The sequence below is a fragment of the Cylas formicarius genome, unplaced genomic scaffold (assembly GCF_029955315.1).
Source record: "Cylas formicarius isolate icCylForm1 unplaced genomic scaffold, icCylForm1.1 PGA_scaffold_12__32_contigs__length_19106922, whole genome shotgun sequence".
Taxonomy (NCBI): domain Eukaryota; kingdom Metazoa; phylum Arthropoda; class Insecta; order Coleoptera; family Brentidae; genus Cylas; species Cylas formicarius.
Genome location: NW_026844225.1, coordinates 12,746,291 through 12,765,935, shown reverse-complemented (window position 1 = coordinate 12,765,935; position 19,645 = coordinate 12,746,291). Strand labels below are relative to the sequence as shown.

The following is a 19,645-nucleotide window of genomic DNA, read 5'->3' as shown; positions in this document are numbered from 1 at the left end:
GCCATATTTTGAAAATCATGTTTTCATTTTGATATCTTTTTCCTAGGCAGTTAGAGTGGTTTGAGTGGTGGGGATGATGAGTCATCGAGACATTTAAATTTTAAAATCCGTACGTTTACAGTTCGTGCGGGTGAAATATGTAGGTATAGGGTTTTATAGGTGTAAATTTTATATTTAATTTAATTATTATTAAATTTTATATTATATTATTATTTATAACCGGGATGGTCAAACCAGAATGAAATAGCAATAATGAATCTGTGAACAAAGTAATCAAAACTAGCACCAACCTTTTTTGTGAGAAATTTTTCGTCGCTTTCCATTTCCTCCGGTAAGGGCGACAATCTTTTTTTGTCATTCATGTTGAAAAATCAGTTAAAATAAAACAAATTGAACACAGCTTCTTTACAGCCTGTACAACACTGGAAGCCAAAGACAGACTGATCCCACGCTTTTCTATTGTTTCATAATAAATAATGTTACCAACTGAGCTGCCAGAAATAATGGGGTTGCAAAACAATAAAAAATTAATTGATAAAAGTAATCCACCGTCCCAATTAATCAGAAAAATTAGAAAATAATTTTTGGAATCTTGATTTGTGCATTAGTTTTTTTAAACGAATTATTTTATTTGTTAGTTTAGACGGGTGACTTTTGGAACTACTTGTTCTAGAATGTTTTACCGGAAACGCCTTTAATATTACTACGCGTATTTTATAATATTCATACGCATCATGAGATAGAACCGGTTATTTTATTTCATAAACTTCAATGGATAATCTAAAATATTTATTTAACATTACTAGAAAAGCTGTAGTAAAAAGTTACTTAAAACTATTAAAAAAATTATACGAATTCTAAAAGATTAAATTGCCGATTGCTTCACAATTTGATTTTTTTTTCTTAGATATTTTATTGAATTATTAGTTTAACAAAAATATACATATTATAACACACACACACACACACACGATACCTAGAAAAGTGTAACTAACACAAAACAATTCCTAACGGAAATTAGGGTCATTGCTCAGTGCCATGTTTTACAACAGTTAACAGAAAACTTTTTTCCTTTGAAGACGCAAACAGATATTGCTGATTGTTCATTTGAAATGATACCAAACCTCGTAAACCAGTGATTGTTCCTTGGGATTCTAATCTCCAGCCGTCTATGAATTGAAAATTGAATATTCGATAATTCTCTTCTGTGACAATACACAAATACGCATCGCTTATTCCAAAACCTGCAAAATATCGGAATCGTCGTACATTTAACCAGTCGAAACAAATCGTATTTTTAGACGTTATAGCGACTGAACTTGTCTGATCTTGTTGGATTTCGTTTGTTCACCTGTTAAACCTAGCGGCAGGCACATATTTATATGCAAACCGCGTACTTAATTTGGATTCAATTTGTGTTTGCATTTTAACCAAATTAATATCAAAATCTAGTAAAAATTGAATCACAACTAATCAAAAATACATCAAGTCGGAGCGGTTGCAAAATAACCTTCAAATAAGGGACCAAGGGACCAAATTTTGCATATGCGACTATAAAAATCTAATATAGTTTTGTTAGAATATTTATAGATTACGTCATATCCGACAAGACCCTTTGACAAAAAGGCGCCGCTTTGTTCTTTTGCCGATTGTAAAATATATGGGCGTCTCAGGCAAAAAAGACAGAGGGGGCAAGTTGCGGTGACGAGATATACTTAGGGTCTTATTATGCGATGTTTTTGGGTTTACGATAAGTTAGTCAAGACGTAGTTGTCGAACCAAGAGGGTTAAATTCGATTCTGCTTCATTACGTTGTTTTGATTTGATTATCCTTACAGTTTATTTTAGGAATACATGTTGCCATTAGTTTTCTGTAAATACGGCAACGCTGCCAAATATGTCTAAATTACAGATGATCATTTATTCTTATTATACATAAAATTTGTTAAAGTTCCGTTACTTATATAAAGTCCATTTGAATATTCCCGGATTTATTTGTGGCAAAAAATATTGTAATGTATTTAATTAAAAAAATGGGGTAAATATTCCTGAACGAAACGTTTATATATTACAATGTTATTTCAATTTCAAAGCATAAGCACAAGTTACAATATTGTAATATCTATTTGACCTAGACACCTAGGTTTAAAAAACCTGTTGTATTGTGTTAAACCCAAAATGATATAGTTTATCAAATTACCAATTTGTAACAATTTAATCTTAATTAAAATACGCTACACATGCAATCAAAAACATTTTTTTTCTAGAATTGATCAGGAAATTTAATTATTAACAAAATTGCGATTAACCATTCTCGAATAATTTTTTTTATGATTTAAATAAATTTAAACCATCTCACTATATTATAAATTTGTTTTTAAGTGGCAATAGTACCTACTAAGTTTTGAATAGATTTTTTAAAACTATATCAACAGACTCAAATATATGACATATACGATCAACGATACGTAAGTTTAAAAACTTTTGAGATTTGATTTGATTTTGATTTGAGTAAGTTTGTTAAATACTTTATTCGCTTATGTCAATTACAGTGAGAGTGATGCATTGATTGAAGTAAAAAATGTAAGATTTATTTGGTCATATTATTAAAACAACATTATATAGTTAGTCTTTAGGTTTTGTATAAGTATTCAGAATGAAAAAATGTCGCTATACGGGCCTCACTTAAATTTTATTATACGTAAGAAATCAACTCAAAATTGTGAAACGAGCTTTACCTCCAACGTAGAAGGCCGAAAGTCCGAAAACAGTGGCGTCCGCGGCGATGATTTGATAATTTACGTAATTTTGATAATTTTGGTTATATTTGAGTACTTGTAGCGGTGCGTCTTCGTTTGCTAAAATGATGAAGCTGTCAGTTCCCAAAACCACACCGACCGCTTTCGAACAGGCATAACCCACGGTTCTTAAAAGCATAAACTGAAAATAAACTCTTTAGATCTGCTTCAGCGGTGGTTTTCGCAAATACCCTTTCTTCGTGTTCGTCGAACCTATATATTTCTGTGTTTTGATCGCCGCCTCTATTGCCTATAATCAGTGTAACGCCCTGTGCAGTGTGCATAAGATACAACGTCCACGCACCTCTGGTGGGAATTTTTTGAATTTCACTAGCGGTTTGCTGAAAAAAGAAAACATTTACTGCGCCATCTGATTGTTTATTTCGCAATTAAGTAATAACTTTTATTTGAATTGTAATCGCCGAAATCTGGCGACTATAAACAAAGCGGGTTCTAAACTGGAGATTATCCAATATTTAATGCGTTTTACTAATGCGTTTGTTCAGATTGAAGACTATAACCAGGAATGGTTGCTATTTACGATGCACTTGGAAAGGTTTTAAGCTTTTATTAATGATTGGGCTTGGTGTCTGTGCGGTTTACTACGTCAACAACAATTTTAAACTTACGATTTTGTGTTTTATTTAGGTTCAGGCCCTTTATTTTTATCAACACTTACTTTTCCTATTTCGAAACACAAGACAACGCAATCTAACTCATGCGTATCACTAATCGGGTCATAGTATTGGGATATCACAGAGTAAGTTTTTCCGTTTAATGTGAAAAATTCGACGCCACTGATATATCCAGGCACATCTATTAACGGATATGAAATGAAAGTTCTACTTTCACCTCTATTTGGTGACGTACTCCAGCTAATTGTCGACACTTCTTTAACACCCTCAGCCTGACTGATCCTAAAGAAAAGTGTTATATTTCGATATCATCGTTTTTCGCATCGTATAAATGGACCAAATTGGGTGTCGAATAATGCTGACTTATAATAACTCACTTGCAATGACTGTCTGTACTGGTACTATTAGTAATAAGGTGTATTGTCATATTATCTTCGTCGTAACTATAAATTCTTTGTCGATCTTTGTTCAAGAAATATTTTAGGGTTTTATTTGGGGTTATTTCCACGATGTGTTGTACCGTACATTGGCAATCTATAGGAAGATTGCATTCTTCTTGGGATTCTTCGCTCAGTATGTGAATCAGTACGTAGTCTTTAATTTGGGTAATACGTGCATCTATTGCGTTGGGAATTGAAACTTGAATGTCGTTGGTCCTTTCGATGTACATTAATTCATTATACATGTCTAAAATTAAATTTTCTCTTTATATAAGTAAGTCAGTTTTCGGTGCCTTTAAAATTTAAACATTTAATTTTAATTATACAATACAACTAAAAATAGGGTGAATCATATGCGACCAGAATTTTATCTCAGCAAATAAAATTAGAATTACATATTACACAATCAGCATATACTCGTTGATCAGACTGTTTAGTGCGAAAGCTGGAACCTTCCTGAAAATGTTTTTTTTTTCTGAAATATGCGGACAAAACGCTTACACTGCATTTCCGGTGTATGCTTGAATATGATATCTTTCACTTTAGTTTGGATGTTATAAATGATATTTTCTTCATCGCTCTCGGAAGAATTTGGGTAAACCATTTCTATAATTTTCTTCATAGAATATCCATTTAACGCTTCTGTTGTGATGTTATTCTCTATTATCGATGGTTTTGATATACTCTGAAACGGAACAAAAACAATAGATTATAACATGTAACAGAAATTTCAAACTGCCGCACATTATATTAAAACATTAATTTAAAAGTTTGAATATTTTTTATGTCCTTTATCCTCAAGTATATACCCTGTTCACAGATAGGCTTCATTTATTACCTCGTATCCAGTCGAATACAATTTTGCTGATTTTTAAGTACCATCTTTTAAAATATCTAATTGAAATTTACTACAAAATATTTTCCTGACCCTTAAAAATGAAACACTTTAAGTCCAACAAATAAGAAGAAAAAAGATTTGAATTATTATTAATATAATGTTAAAATATATAGTGCATTCCATTAAAAACACATATAGTGGAGTTCAGATATAGTAAACCTGTTTATTGTGAACCCTCGGTTATAATGAACACTTTTTGAAAAACACTCAAAAGGCCTCATAAAACAAATGTAAATTTTTACTAGTTATAGTGAACCCGGACGTAGTGAACTTTCGTGTACAGTCAATTTCGTCAAGATTAAGACGCATTTTCCGTTTTTAATGAACTTTTTCGGGGTAATTCCCCAGAGAAAGGTTAAAATACATAGCATATTTGTTTTGATCTGAATTGTTATTTAGATTTAGTGGAAAATGTTGATGACAGGACCTTCAAATGGGGAAGCAAAAACGAAAAGCATTAACTTTGAAAGAAATATACGATGTTATACAAATAATTAAAAGTGGTGTGAAAGAAAGTGATATTTGTCGTGAAATGAATTGGCCTAAAGCCATTGGAAAAAAAAGGATTTCCTCGTTATATGGTCAAGTGAATGCAAGTTGTAAAAGCTCAGCTAATGAAGGTATCAATGAGGTGGAAGTGACCTAGTTATTCAGCAAAAAGCAAGTGAAATGGGAAATAGAATGGAAGGAAGAGATTCCAGAAGTTGGATTGAAAGTTTTAAGAAGAGAAATTGAATTTCGGGGGGAAAAATTCTTGGTGAATCTGCATCAGTTGATATGAATGTTGTCAATAACTGGCTCACAACGGTTTGGTCTGATCTTTGCAAAAATTATGACAGTGACAATATTTTTAACGCAGATGAGACCGACCTTTTCTACAAACTAACCCCTGATAAGACATTGAAATTCCAATTCCAAATGAAATGTGTGCAGGTCGAAAATTGTTCAAGGTTCGAATAACAGTTCTGGATAATGCAAACATCTCTGGGACAGAAAAGACAATGTTTGTTATCGGCAAATCAGTAAACCCAAAATTTTTTAAAAACACCTGTCAATTACAGGTCAAACAGCAAAGCGTGGATGACATTTAACTTATTTACCGAAGAGCTGCTCCAATGGGCAACAGAATTGAAGAAGAAGAACAGAAAAAATATTCTTGTAGTAGGTAATTGTCCACCACATCCCCGTGTTCCGTTGAATCAAATCAAACTGGTTCTTATGCCATCCAATACCAGTTCAAAACGGCAGCTCATTTTGAACTAAATCAAACTAGTTTTTATGGTTTTAATATCAGTTCAAAATTGCAGCCCATGGATTAAGGCATAATCCATTCCCTGAAGTGTTACTGTAGGAAGATTTTGCTGATAAAGATGATAGAAGCAATTGATGATATACAAGAGTTTTCAGTGAGCTTATTGGATGCTGTAAATTTTATTCACCGTGCTTGGCAGGAAGTTAGCAAAAATACAATTACAAACTGTTATAAACATGCAGGATTCTTTGAAGCAGAAGATGATTTTGACTGATAATGAATTACATCTAACGGAATGGCTAAAAAAACATTCAGGAGATACCGAAAATACCGACCAAAATACCGATACCCAGAAAGCCCTCGAAGCAGAGATTAGGAATAGGATTGAACATTTCGACTTCGAAAGTTACGTTTGGAATTCTTTTTGTAACCTTGAAAGCTATATAAGTAATATTAACTTTTCTAACAGACTCGTACAAACCAAAATATCCGACTTGTTTATCCAAGAGTCGGTGGATACATGTATTTTTTATAGTTTATTTTTTTAGATATTTTTTATTTGTTCTTGTTCACTTGTTACTTGTTTTGTACAGAAGGATATTTAATTTTCACTTTTTCCAGATTACGTAATACACATACATATCTAGAAAAATGCTAGTATACTGTGGCATTTTTTTTTTAAACCAACGTACATAATATTATATATTATATAATAACCTCCATTCATCTGGTAAACATCAGGTGTGTACAAAAGTTCTTTTATTACTTATAGTAAACGTCTGCTACAGCGAACCAATTTTGATGCAACTTTCGAGTTCATTATATCCGGACTTCACTGTATTTTGTATCACCTCGCTTTTTTTATGAAATACAATGTATAATAGAAAATTATTTTTAATTTGTATGTGTTTTCATCTTATGCAACCTTTATTAAAACAATTTTTTTAAATTGTGATAATAACCACGAAGAAGATATCATACCAATGATCCGTTGATGGTATTTTTCTGACCACGCAAAACTGCGTCGGCATAAGTTTCCGAGATATTTACACCGTTCAGTGTATCAACCCAAGCATCGCCCAAGACGGTGATGTTTTCGAGGAAATATTTGGATGCCATAATGGTCTGCTTTCCTATATCGTAAACCACATTTTCCATATCGATGTCGTTTATGGACGCGGCTATTAAATTTTCTAAAATGCAAAAGATGGTCAATATAGATGTTTTGGTTCAAAGGTCAAGGCAATAAATAAATACCCTTTACTTCTAAATTATCAAAATAACAAACAGCGTTTGTAATTTGCTTATGAGGCGCATCTACAAGAAGTCTGTTGTTCAGCACATGATGGAAGTCAATCTTGTTTACGTAATTGACGTCGAAGTTCTCACTGACTTTTAAAGAATCAAATAACGCCGAGGGTATTGTTTTAAGTTGACCTAAATCCACGATTTGTTCTGGCAAAATACCTGCTACAGTTTTGCTCTACAATAAAAAAGTTTGAATATACGGTATAATTTTTTTGCAGGAACCCACATTAAATCGTTTAGTTTCCAACCCTGCAAAAAATGTCTTTTTTCCACTTATATTTTTTTGGTTAACATCGTTTCGGTGGATGATAAAGTTATAAAGCTCGGAAACTCTGACACCTTGAACAATTGGAATGTCGGCATTTCCTAAAATTGCCGCCCGCCGAAGGGCCTCCATCTGGGTAAAAATCTTGTGCCCTTTTATTACCTACAAGTTTTTACTTTAGTACATTGTTATAAATATGCCGATTCTGCATTACTAGATTGTTAAAAAATATTGAAAATCTTGTAAAAAACGTGTATAATCAAGCCAATTGATTTTGACCTAAACCTATTAGTAAAAAACGCTGTAATATGGTTGTAAAAAATTTTTGTTTCGAGGTTCCAATCACGAGACTGCTAGTACTTTTTAATTATTAAATATTATACCTGTCTTTCATCTAAGTCTTTTAGTACGGCGTCATCTGCAATTGTTCTCAAATCTACTCCATTGATTGCACCAATACTATGGACTTGATTAGCTAGTACATTCCCGCTAATACAAACCTAAAATATTATACTGAGGTTTGTGGTGCTTTCAGTCATTCGAAGCAATCGATTTCAGTTGAACGTTTGCAAAATTAAATATCAACTAATATTCCTAAATACTTACTGGTGCCGTTATCACATTTTTGCTTCCTTTTCTAACAGCGTTTTTCAAAATCTTATACAGTTTGCAGTTTTCATCTATCAGCTCTACGTTTCCATTAACTTTAATTAGTTCCCATTCTCGCGACTCTGGGTACTTAAAATTTCGTACAATGTCATTCGGGTCACAAGGTCTCACTTTTTTCCCTCTTAGTGACTTCAAAAATGTCGCGTTTTTAACGAAGATTCCATTGGGAGCAAAAATTTCTTGCTTCGTTTCCGATTCGGTATTGATGAGGTTTTTCACGTTAATGTCATTGATATGGGACACAAAAAGGTTGTCTGTAAGGTCGTATTGCTACGTTTGGTCAAAGAGACTTAGCATTCTTACCCGTTTTTAAATTTTCGAAAGTGTATTTAGCGGTCACAGTTTGATTCGTTCTTTTGTAGAGCAACCTTCTCGTAAGTATGGCGAAATTGACATCGTTTATATTCGAAACCTTTAAATCGCGAATTTTTACATTTTTTAGAAACGTCACGTTCCTTACAATTTCATTGGAGTTCTGTAATCGAAACTACGTTATTAAGGAAAATTTTGCTTTTACTGCTACCTTTGCAATTAACGCATCAACATAGTGTCCGTTAATGGTCGAAACGTTGGTTGCGTTAACGATTGTGACATTTCCTTTAATATTGAAACTTAGACGTTCCTTGAACGACAATATATCTTTTAAATTATTCACGTATTCTTCCACATTGTATCCGTTAATGTTTTCGACGTAGAGATTTTTCACTGAAAATTTGAATAAAACTGTAGGTAATATTAAATTTATAAAATAGACCCACCGGTTAGGTTTTTAAAGTCCAGATTGCTGATATTTTGCGGAGAATTAGTCCACACGATTTTCTTCTGCATTTCCTCAATAACGATATCGTTTATGATAGGACTTTCCAATTTAGACACCAAGTTCCCTTTAATTACCAGAGTTTTAAAAACATATTTATCTACAAATGTACAAACGTATACTCATCACTGCGATTTTTACACATTTGATTTACCCGTGATGTTTAAGGGATTTTTTGTAGTCGAAGCTTCGTTGTCTTTAATTCCATTCAACTCATTAGTTACGAAATTACGCACTTTGAGCTTCTTAAGGAAAGTTTTTTTTCCTTTCAAAACAAACCTGGAAAATGTATAAACATTTAAATTAACTACTTCAAATTAACAATTATATGAGAAAATCGAAAAACTGTGCCAACAATTGAAATAAACCCATTACAAACGTATTTTTGATCACCTGATGTCTCGAACATTTTTATTTTTGTGCTTCTTAGCTTCTTAGAATATTCGGCAAGTTCTTAGCCTTTTATGCCTCAAACTGACACCAAGGCTAGCGTCACTTTTAAAATCAAATCCATTGCTCCAATAGTTTTCAGCACATTATGTATAAAAAATATTAACAACAAAAAATATATGAATTTTGAAATGATTTGAATGTTGATTAAATTTAAATCCAACAATAAAAAAACAAATCCGCGAAAGTATACTTACGATCCTTTGTTTTTAACTGTTTCTCTATCGAGCTGAATTAAATTGGGAATATTATTATCAGATTTGTTAGTTGTTATGTTGCCTTTCACGATTGTGTTTTCAAAATACAAGCGTCCTTTTAAGCCCGTCTCTTCTCTGTTTAAAGCAAAATTACTCATAGGTATGTCGTTAAGCCGTATCGTTTCCAAATGGGATACTTTCATACCTTGCGTTGCTTCAAAGTGAACTGGAATAGTCTAAAGTATAAAACAAATGGAACCATTAGATATTTTCAATTGTTTTCGTTGTTTACTTGATGGGTGCTTTTCGTCCAGAATTGATTTAAATCTTCAGGTGAGAACGTTTTATTATCCACTAAAAACGTGGCGTTATTGACAACGTCTAAATCAGTCACGTGAAGGTTCCCTTTAACTTTGATTTTTCCTTTATAAACCTGCAGGAAGTCCGATTCGTTTGTTCCAATAAGACGGTCTCCGTCTCTTAGGAACAACGATTTGTCGATAGGTCCAACAAGCTCCAAGTCCTTTTCAACGAAGACTTTATCGATGGTCACAGGGCCTTTTTTTTTCATTAGCGTTTTATTATCATTGACAATCGTCGACTATGGCATAATTACCTTTAATAACGTCGTTTCCTCCGATCAGTGCTGCGGATTTCTTAAGCGAAACTTCATTTACAGTTTCTGCTTCTATCCGAGTGGCTGAAATGTAGTTGAATTCAATGCTAGAATTTACTATTTGTTCGGTGGTTTTTGTAAGCAGAACAGCCGGTTTTACTCCGTTAACAAGCCCAACATCTGCCGATATTGCCTTTATTTCGGTAAATGTTAAATTTCCTGAAAGTAACCAATTCATATCTCGCATTACGTATTTGATGAAGTTTGATTTAACCTTCAACTGCATCGTCTTCTCCAATTTTAAAAACGGAATTTTGAAAATCGTTCCAGTTAATATTATCGATAGACCTGACACGTAAATCTTTAATGATAACTTCTTGGTCGAAATTGAGTGATTTTGAGGTAGGTTCTTGGCTGAATAATTCGAGAATATCTTTTACTGATATCTGAAATTAAAATATGTGATAGATTCACTTTTTTTTTCGTCTTCCATGTATACTTCGTTGATCGTTTCTATTTTTGCTAGCTTAACATAAACCGTTTTTAGTTTCTTCACTCCCTTAGCTGGCTTAGTGCTGCTTCGAAGGTAAATGTCCTGTACGGATATATCATTAATCCTGCTAGCATAAATCCCCTCGGTAGATATTCTTTTTACATTTACTTTACCATTTAACTTGATGCGGCTGTTAGTCAATAAATCTACGTAATTTCAGTAGCAATTAGGATTTTTTAAAATATTTTTTGGAAATTAAACTATTTTTTACCATTAAAAAGTGGAAGATTTGTGGCTAAATCTTTGGTAATAATTTTTGCCGCAGTTACAGGTCCCTTTACAGTCTGGCTTTTGTTGTATCTTAGCCACTCATCGGGTGTCCAGTTATTGCCGTTTAAGCTCCCAATTGACAATTGCTTCGCCTTTATCGTCTTGGCAATTAGGGGCGTATTAACCGTGACTTTGTCGTTGACAATCTGCGACGATGTTAATTGGTTTGTAACGTCAAGTCTACTTAAATCCGCTTCTTCTACTTACGAGAAATTCTCCTTGGCTTTCGACGTACTTCTTGAGCGTCTCTATTCTGTTTTTCGTCGTTTTTAATTTTATTTTAATTTGAGTTTCCTGAAAAGTTAAGAGTTGTTTAATTTAATGTGTTCAGTATTTCATATTTCATATTTTACTAATAACTAAACGACCATAACAAGGCTAAACCAATGGATGTTCTCTTTTTGTTAATTAAGACTATGCCCGGATAAAAAATAATTTAATTTAATTAGAATCTGTAGAAACTACCTCCTTTTGGTTATCTTTAGCTACTTTTAATTATAATATAATATTATATATTCATTTTTTTGTGTGTTACTTAAATTATTATTGCACCTATATCACAGACAATCTGTATGTGTAAATAAATTAAATGAATTATGACTTTTTGGCAAATATTTTTTCAGAGCAGAGGTTCGGGCCCAAGCAAATTTATAGTTGCCGTCATTGATATAGAAGGGAACAAACAAGCCTTGGCTTGTTATTTGTCGAGTTCGATATGTGTGTTCAACTTTTATTTGCAAATTTGTGCTTTTTGTGTAAACAGAAAAAATAAAAATATATCTTTCTACTATTTAGTATATTTTCGGTATGTAGGTATGGTCAGAAAATGTCATTCTTCTAGAAGAAACTTTTAATATATAATTTTGAATAACATTTAGTGGTCTGAGCGAGTTAGCATGCATACCACCCCATACAACTATAGCGTGCAGATACGAGGTTAGCTCCAAAATTTCCCGGCCTGACATAGATGCAGCTCCAGTATCACGATAAAACTTTGTCTTCTTTTAAATACATATCTCAGTAGGCTGCGGAAAAAAAATTGAAGTCTTGCGTCAATAGCTTTTTATTGACAGCATTTTAAACAAGACGTTTCCGAAAAAAAGTCGCAAATTAAGCAAATTAAGTATAGAGCAGTAATAAAGTTTTTGACAAAAGAAGGGTTAGCGCCTAAAATTATTAAAAAAAAGCTGGATGGTGTGTACAGCCAAATTTCGCCTTCGTACTCTGTAGTGAAAGATGATTCAAGAACTGGTGGACCAATGAAGGTCATAACGGAAGATATCAATTTTTCAAAGATACTTCCACAGGCTACTGTAATGCTTGACTGAAAACAGTTTTCAGTCAAGCTCTGAAGAATCCAACAGGATGATCGGCGAAACGTCAGCAATTTCGACTAAGCAAAAACCGACGCAGGAGGAATCCAGAAGTTTTGTAAAAAGCAACGGAAGATATTGTTGCGATTGTGGAAGTGGTGGTATTGAGTGACAATTTTAAGATCTATTCTTGGTAATTGCAAAAAAATAAAATCTGGTCTAATATTGAGGGTTAAATTCCTTAAATTACTCCTTGAATTGTATTTTCTAGTATTGAATTTATGTATATAATAAATAGAAGTGGGCTTCCGACAGTTTCCTGTTTCATACCCAAATGAATCGTTTGACCATCACTCAAAATGTTCTGCATTCTAAGTTGTGATTTATACTTCAAGTAATACAGAGACTCCTAACAGCTGTTTATAAGGCATTATTAAATCTAACCAACACTATCCAATTAGATTTTAATGGAGTCAACTAGTTTAAAAATAGCGTAAGTGGTAATAACGTCCTTTCGGAAGTCAAACTGGTTTCCAATCAAGATTTTGTGATTTACGAAAAAGCCGATTGATTAATCTCTCTTTTAGGCAGTCTCGGACAGTTTAGCAATGTGGTTATTAGGCTTACAAGGCCTTTGTATCTTGTTTTTTGATTTATACATTGGTGCTACAATTTGTTAGGCTATATGTAAAATAAGTTCATTTTTATTGACTGGCTTGAAAGGACTCAAAATAATTATTATATATTTTCTCCGAATTGTTACCGAGTTACTGACCAGCTATTTAATGATAAATATTCGATATTTATTATTTGAATTTTGATTAAATTAAAATATTTAATACAAATTTTAATTACGTACATTTTGCAAGACTTCATCAAAGTTTCCGGAAATCGAGCGTTTGGCGAGGTTATTTTCGCCTTTGGCCTTGAACGTTTTAATTTGATTCAGTTTGCTTCTCTGGTTATAAATTTGCTCTTCTAAATTATGGAAGCATTTTCTGAGCGTGTCGTCTTGTTTCTCTATAAAATAGACAAATTGAAATTTCCTTTTACGACTATCAAGTCTAAATAATAAATGTACCCATTTCGTGGTGAACTTTAAAAGACATCGCATTGATGTTTATAGTGTTATCCTCGCTTAAAGCGACTATAAAAGTTATATTGCCGCTTTCATTTCCTCCATTGTTAATGTCCAAAATACGAGAATAGTTGTTTCGGTACGGTTTGCTGTCCACCATTTCCAACGTTCCTGGACGTAGTTCGTACAACAAAACCTTTTCCTAAAAAAAAAATCACACGCGCTGCCTTTGCCGAAGAAAAGAAATTATGCGGGACCATGGCAGCGGCAGTAAACTTGGGTATAAAAGAACCAGACGAAACAAGCAATTATACACAGGAACACAATAAAATTAAAATCGTTTGTTTCATTCGTATAAAAATTTTACTCGCGTTGGAACTTACCAACTTCGGCTGAACTATTAAAGCTGTTGTGTTACAGTAAACCACTAAGGATTTATTCACACCGTTTTCAACATCGAACGTGTTTATTAGTTCCAACGCAAATCCTGAAAACAAATAATGAAATACAAACAGCGTTCGAGCTCCATTTCAATTTCAAAAAGAGTCGCATGTTGCCAATGGAAAGTCTGAGAAAAGCATTATAGCTATGAGATTTATTGCTGTAAAAGGTCGGTAACCAATGAGAACATTGATTCTCGTTTTTGTTGGCCATGGAAAGCTGATGGTACAGGGTGGCAACATATTTTATTTGGAGCTTGTTTCTAGCGGAAAGGCCCTCGATTTTTGTAAATTTTATTTCAACTGCTAGAATAATGTATTCTTCAATGTACAGATACATAAATAGATAGATGTAGAATGATGATGACAACTTGGTTGGCTTGTGTTAATTGTAAACTCAATACTGTATGAATCATTAATGTAAGAACGCGATTTTTCATTACATCTGCAATTTAAGCATATTAGACATACAGGGAAATTTTTGAGTGTTTTATTAGAAGTGGAAACTTGCCTATTTTAACTTAATTTAAAAGGTGTTTTAATTTTTGAGAGAGCATAAAAAAATTAAACATACTACGTAACCAGACAACTATATATTTGTTTTTCTGTTTCTTTGGGCAGATCTTATCTTTCCGAATTTGGATTTTAGTAAAGTTTTCGGTAATAATTAATAATAAATTCATGTCTTGTTGAAACAGAAATGAAAGCACTCCTCTTATGTTTTTCAACTGATTCAACAATACAAACTATGTACTGTGAATAAGCAGAGATCAAATTTGACTACACAATTTTATATTAAAACATTAAATGATAAATCAAAAAATATAAGAAGCAGGACAGAAAATTTATGATGCTATTTTATTAGTTGAACTGAGGTGACTTTTACTTGATGAAAATCCATTTATCAAAATAAATAAGAACAAAAAGTTCAGATTTTCACGAAATTATATATTTTGACATGACAATTGTTTCCACAACACCGTGTCTTTATCAAATGTAATATTTACAAACTACCTGATACTATATATACCGAAACATAGCCATAAAACCTTAATTAATGTTGTTGTGAGAATTTAAGTGCAATAAAGGAGATGTATTTACATCTAATTGATCGTCAAGCAATACATTTGAATGTCTTATTTTGTTAATCTCCATTGCTTCCAATAAAATTAATTTTCTTTTTGTGGCTGTATGTAAAATATCAAAATTGTCGCCAAAAATGTGTTTTTATGTGTTTAAGTGAGTAGCATAATTACAAAACATAAAAGAGCGTTTAAAAACAATAGTCTATATTCTAAACGTGTTGCATACTATATTTTTTCTACAAACGTTAATTTTTGAGTACATTTTTGCAAAACAACACGGACACATTCACTGACATGACCGTCAGAATGAAACTCAAAATTCAAGGCGTGGGAAATATCAGTGAAAACATCCGATTGCTCCCAAACGCGTGAGGTAAAATCCCGGAAATGTCCGAAGTAGTTCGAATCGGTGGGAAACTAACGTGGTACAGTGACGGGAGTAGAAAAAAATACTTGCAGGTACCCAAAAAAACTGATACTAAATAAAAAAAAGATAGTACCAGGCATTTGGTAATTTCTAGGTTAATTTTGATGGAAATTTTGCATATTTCGAGAGCAATGTTAATAATCAGTGAACCGTGCTTATTTTTTTCACATATACTTTCTCATTTGTACTCATTAAAAATTAAAAAAGGCAATAATATTAAATGTAAAATATAACGTTATGTTATTTATTTTAAATTTCTCCGGATTTTTTTCTACTGAAACGATAAATAAATATTTTTTTAAATAATAAAATTTTTAGTAATATTGAAAAAAGTTTTAAAATAATTTTTGAAAGAGTTTATTATCTAAGTTATTAAATAAAGCTGCCGATAATAAGTGAATCGGTTAGTCTCCTTTGTGCTACTGCTGCAAAGTACATCTTTTTTGACAGATGGAGAATAGGTTAACCTGTGTGTTGTCGAAACCTTGCAGCGGGTTGTTTTAAATGAACCTCCCTGTAAATCCGAACAAGTGTTTTTTTTGTGGATATAATATTTCTGCCCACGCTTGTACCTACATTAAACGACACCAGCGGAAAAGCAGTGTTTCCCTCACGTTTTGCCAGTTTCTTACGGGCCTTTACGCGAGAATTATTGTCTTAATCTCTCTCCCGAGTGCGTGAAATTGTTCCCTGATAGGATTGACAGTGTAATTTCGGTAACCAATTAAAGAAAATTGTTAAAAAAAAGCAACCATAAAATTTTAAACACCCCAGTTGCCCGTTTAGACGTTTATTGGTATGATATTCAGTTCCATTAAATGATACTTACCGTTCCAGACATATAAAGTACCAGTCGATTTCGAATAAATCACAAGGTAATGTCGATTTTCAACAAATACGTCCATGTTGAGTGGATTCTTTACTGTCAGCATCTGGATTGTCTTCAGTCTATCGCTTCTAAATTCATAGACTGGTGAAACGGACTAGAAAAACTCCACAAGTGAAATTCAAAAATTTCACAAGCACCCATTAGTATACCTCGTGTCCGGGATTATTCCTCAATATTATCATTATTTCCGATCTGTGATATGGAAAAGACAAAATTTTTATAGCCTCGGTGGTATATGCTGCATGGACTTCATCAAAATACGTATCCAACCATTTATATATGCTGAAAAAATCAGGACATTGTTAACATTTTTAACTTCTAGCAACATTTATAATTACTTACGATGAAGACGCTAGATGGGGCCCGTTATTCCCCACTAAAGATAAATATAAATTATTCTCGTTAACAAAGAAAACGGCATCTTGCGTATTTGGCGTTCTGATGGTTTGGAAGGCTTGGAAGTTCGACGTATTGGACGATTTGTAAATTTGAGTCGTACCGCTCTTCAGACCTATCGCAATGAAGCCGAATTCGCGAAATTGTTTCGTCTAAAATATTAATTTTTAATTATCATTATTTAGTTTACCATAAACAACTAACTTTAAAAAACATTTTATCTTCATAGTTGTACCCAACTAGTGTGGAAAAATATTGTAAATTTAAAATGTTATTCAAATCGATTTTAAATATTTCATCATTAATGACAACAAAAGTAGTATTAAACATCGAGAAAATATCCACGTGTGTTGAGTTATTTGTGTGCCTGTACACCCCCAATATATTTTGCTCAATCAGGCCGATTCCTAGAAAGAACACTATTGTTATTAAAAATAGACAAAATGAGTTTATTTATAATCTTACCGGAATTCTTTGTATAGCCAAGTTTTTCGTTAAATCTGTCTCGTACTTCTTCCTTCTGTGCGTTTAAGAAATTGATAATATCCTCGTTATTTTTATTTATTGCCTTCGTTTGAGAAAAAAGACACTAAAAATTTCAAATGATGAATAATAAAACAAAACTTAAAAACTGCTTACTATTAGAAAATATAAATAAATTCTCATCTTAAGCGGTGCTGTTGTGATGTGTGCGGTGGAAATGTAAAACTGATTTTTTATTAAATATTTATAAAAAACATCCGTTTTTTGTACTTGTAAATCAAAATCAAATACCATTAGGAATTCTTTACTTCCGTATAATTCTATATTTTTGCCACGGCATTCTTCAGTTGGGCTAGTCGACCAAAGAGGGCAGTGTATGAACCGTTTAGGCATAAATTTCGCGTTTTAAGGAAGACGAACAAAAATTTATTAAGTCATTCGTCTTATATTTATCTTCATTTATTTATTCAATTTCAATTTTCAATTATAAAATAAAGCAAGCGCGGCAATAATATAAATTGACCCGACAACATTCTCATCCTCAATATCGGTAGACATAGAATAGGCTCATCAAACCGTAATTAATTAATCGATCGTAATTAATCGTCTCTCAAACGCATAGATCCCTAAAATTAATTTTGGTACACATCATCTGAATTAACACTTCTAACATAAAGTCGAATTTAATGTGTATTAACCAGATCTCAGTCAAGCCCTAAAAAAAAGAAAAATCAATTAATTTCGTAGTCGAGCTGGTCAAAGGATTCTATTTTAGTGGAAAAATTTTAATGGAAAGCATGTAGTTAAATGTTATTTTTCACCAGTTACCTATTATTTTAAAATATATATTTCTGGCTAAACTATATTTACAAAATTTGGCAAAAGTGAAATGAAGCAAAATCAATAATTCGCTCATTACCTTTCGGTGTTAGTTACAGTGGCAAAAATTTAAACGCTGTCTGCTATAGTTTTAGATTATTAGGTAGATAAATGTATTGATTATTAATACATTTTAATCTGATAGAAGTGGAAATAATATGTCAGAGGAAAGTTATTGTTTAAATTGACATTAGGCCAATTTTAACGTCAACTTTTCACTTCTCGATAAAGAAATGCATTAAAAACATAGCAGATTCGAATAATGTTGGTGTATGTTTCAATTTCATTCGTCCATGTAGCTACCCTTCTGGATTTTTCCTTCATTGACTCGGTTATGGACTCTGTCTTGCTGACGTTTCGCTAAAAATGCTGCGGACTTCTTCAGAGCAATGTCTGAGCAGGAGAAATTCAGAAGAAGTATACCTACGCGTTCAACAACTTGCGGAAGTTTCTGTGAAAATTTAATTTTCCCATATTTTTATTACACTATTTGGTTAGTTTAGCGTCTCTAGCTTGTCTAGTTGTTTACAGAACTACAACCGGTGAAGGAAACGCGCTTAATTTCTGAACTTATTAAAAAAAAAATCTAAATAAAAGATATTTTAATTTGAGCGAACTTTGGTAAATTTCATTTTAATGAAACTTCGACGCGGTAATCCGAAATTCGGAGGATAAAAATTAACAATTTAGCAATTAATAAAACCCAGACGCATCGCAGTGCGATTATAAACGGATTAAATTGCACTTACAATGTAACTATAATTAACAGGGCGCAGGGAGGTGGCGAATTCATGTTCGACATTAAATCTCCGTCCGTCGTGTTCCGCGCTCACCTTATTATCCCGGAAAAACGATTTCGGTCATAATTGGATACAGTTAGATTTAGAGATTACTGCCGAACTTCGGCAATTAAAAACGTAATTACTACTTTTATTATTGGTTCACACAGATCGGACATCACCGGCTTGTTTGCGTCAAGTTTAACAGTTTGTTACTTTGTTTCGGACTAAACTGGGCTTTATTTTGGCAAATTATTAACAAAAACAAGAATATAAGTATTCCTTAGACTTAACAAATTATTTGCCTTCGTGCAAATTTTGTACAATAACATATTCAAAGCAAATAAGTGTGAATCATTGCTCCTCTCAACTTCAACTATTGTAATTTTATTGACGAAAATAAAGAATGTGGTAAACGTAATTCCAGCTTTCAAAATGGAGTACAAAAACTGTCTATTAATGGGTTCAGATTGTTGTTTTAAATTTTTGTAAACCAATTAATTATTTTTTTAATTTAGAGTAAACTGAATTAAAAGTTTTCGACTTAGTTAAACTGGGTAGTTTTGGTTAGTTACTATTAATAATATTACAAATCATATTTGGTCTCTATTTGGACCACAATAATTTTTGAAAACGTAATAATTATTTTGTTAAATAAAGTCATAATTATTATTTATATTATTTTCAATAAACAAAATGCTATGTAAT

The 19,645-nt window shown here is 32.4% G+C and overlaps 1 protein-coding gene across 1 annotated transcript; it reads right to left on the bottom strand.

Annotated features, from left to right (window-relative positions):
* Positions 1-962: 962 nt before the first annotated feature.
* LOC132695789 (uncharacterized) lies at positions 963-17,482 on the bottom strand. Its single transcript, XM_060660254.1, has 31 exons — positions 17,436-17,482; positions 17,262-17,385; positions 17,001-17,203; positions 16,743-16,948; positions 16,550-16,682; positions 16,341-16,494; positions 13,943-14,046; positions 13,563-13,761; positions 13,341-13,501; positions 11,376-11,462; positions 11,110-11,314; positions 10,845-11,044; positions 10,620-10,791; positions 10,346-10,564; positions 10,022-10,287; positions 9,730-9,965; positions 9,237-9,361; positions 9,024-9,182; positions 8,789-8,970; positions 8,569-8,740; positions 8,203-8,519; positions 7,980-8,096; positions 7,558-7,758; positions 7,281-7,506; positions 7,005-7,216; positions 4,375-4,558; positions 3,811-4,120; positions 3,478-3,715; positions 2,990-3,139; positions 2,739-2,940; positions 963-1,244 (listed from the first exon to the last, which is right to left on the bottom strand). Exons 1-31 carry the CDS (start codon positions 17,460-17,462, stop codon positions 1,024-1,026), a joined length of 5,712 nt encoding a protein of 1,903 aa, XP_060516237.1. The 5' UTR covers positions 17,463-17,482; the 3' UTR covers positions 963-1,023.
* Positions 17,483-19,645: the final 2,163 nt, after the last annotated feature.

Excerpts from the sequence above, each read along its gene's own strand:
- LOC132695789 (XM_060660254.1), bottom strand. The coding sequence starts at position 17,462 with ATGAGAATTTATTTATATTTTCTAATA. Across the intron at positions 14,047-16,340 it reads TACTTTATATGTCTGGAACG|GATTTGCGTTGGAACTAATA; the intron begins GTAAGTATCATT and ends ATTTGTTTTCAG. Across the intron at positions 7,759-7,979 it reads AAGACTTAGATGAAAGACAG|GTAATAAAAGGGCACAAGAT; the intron begins GTATAATATTTA and ends AAAAACTTGTAG.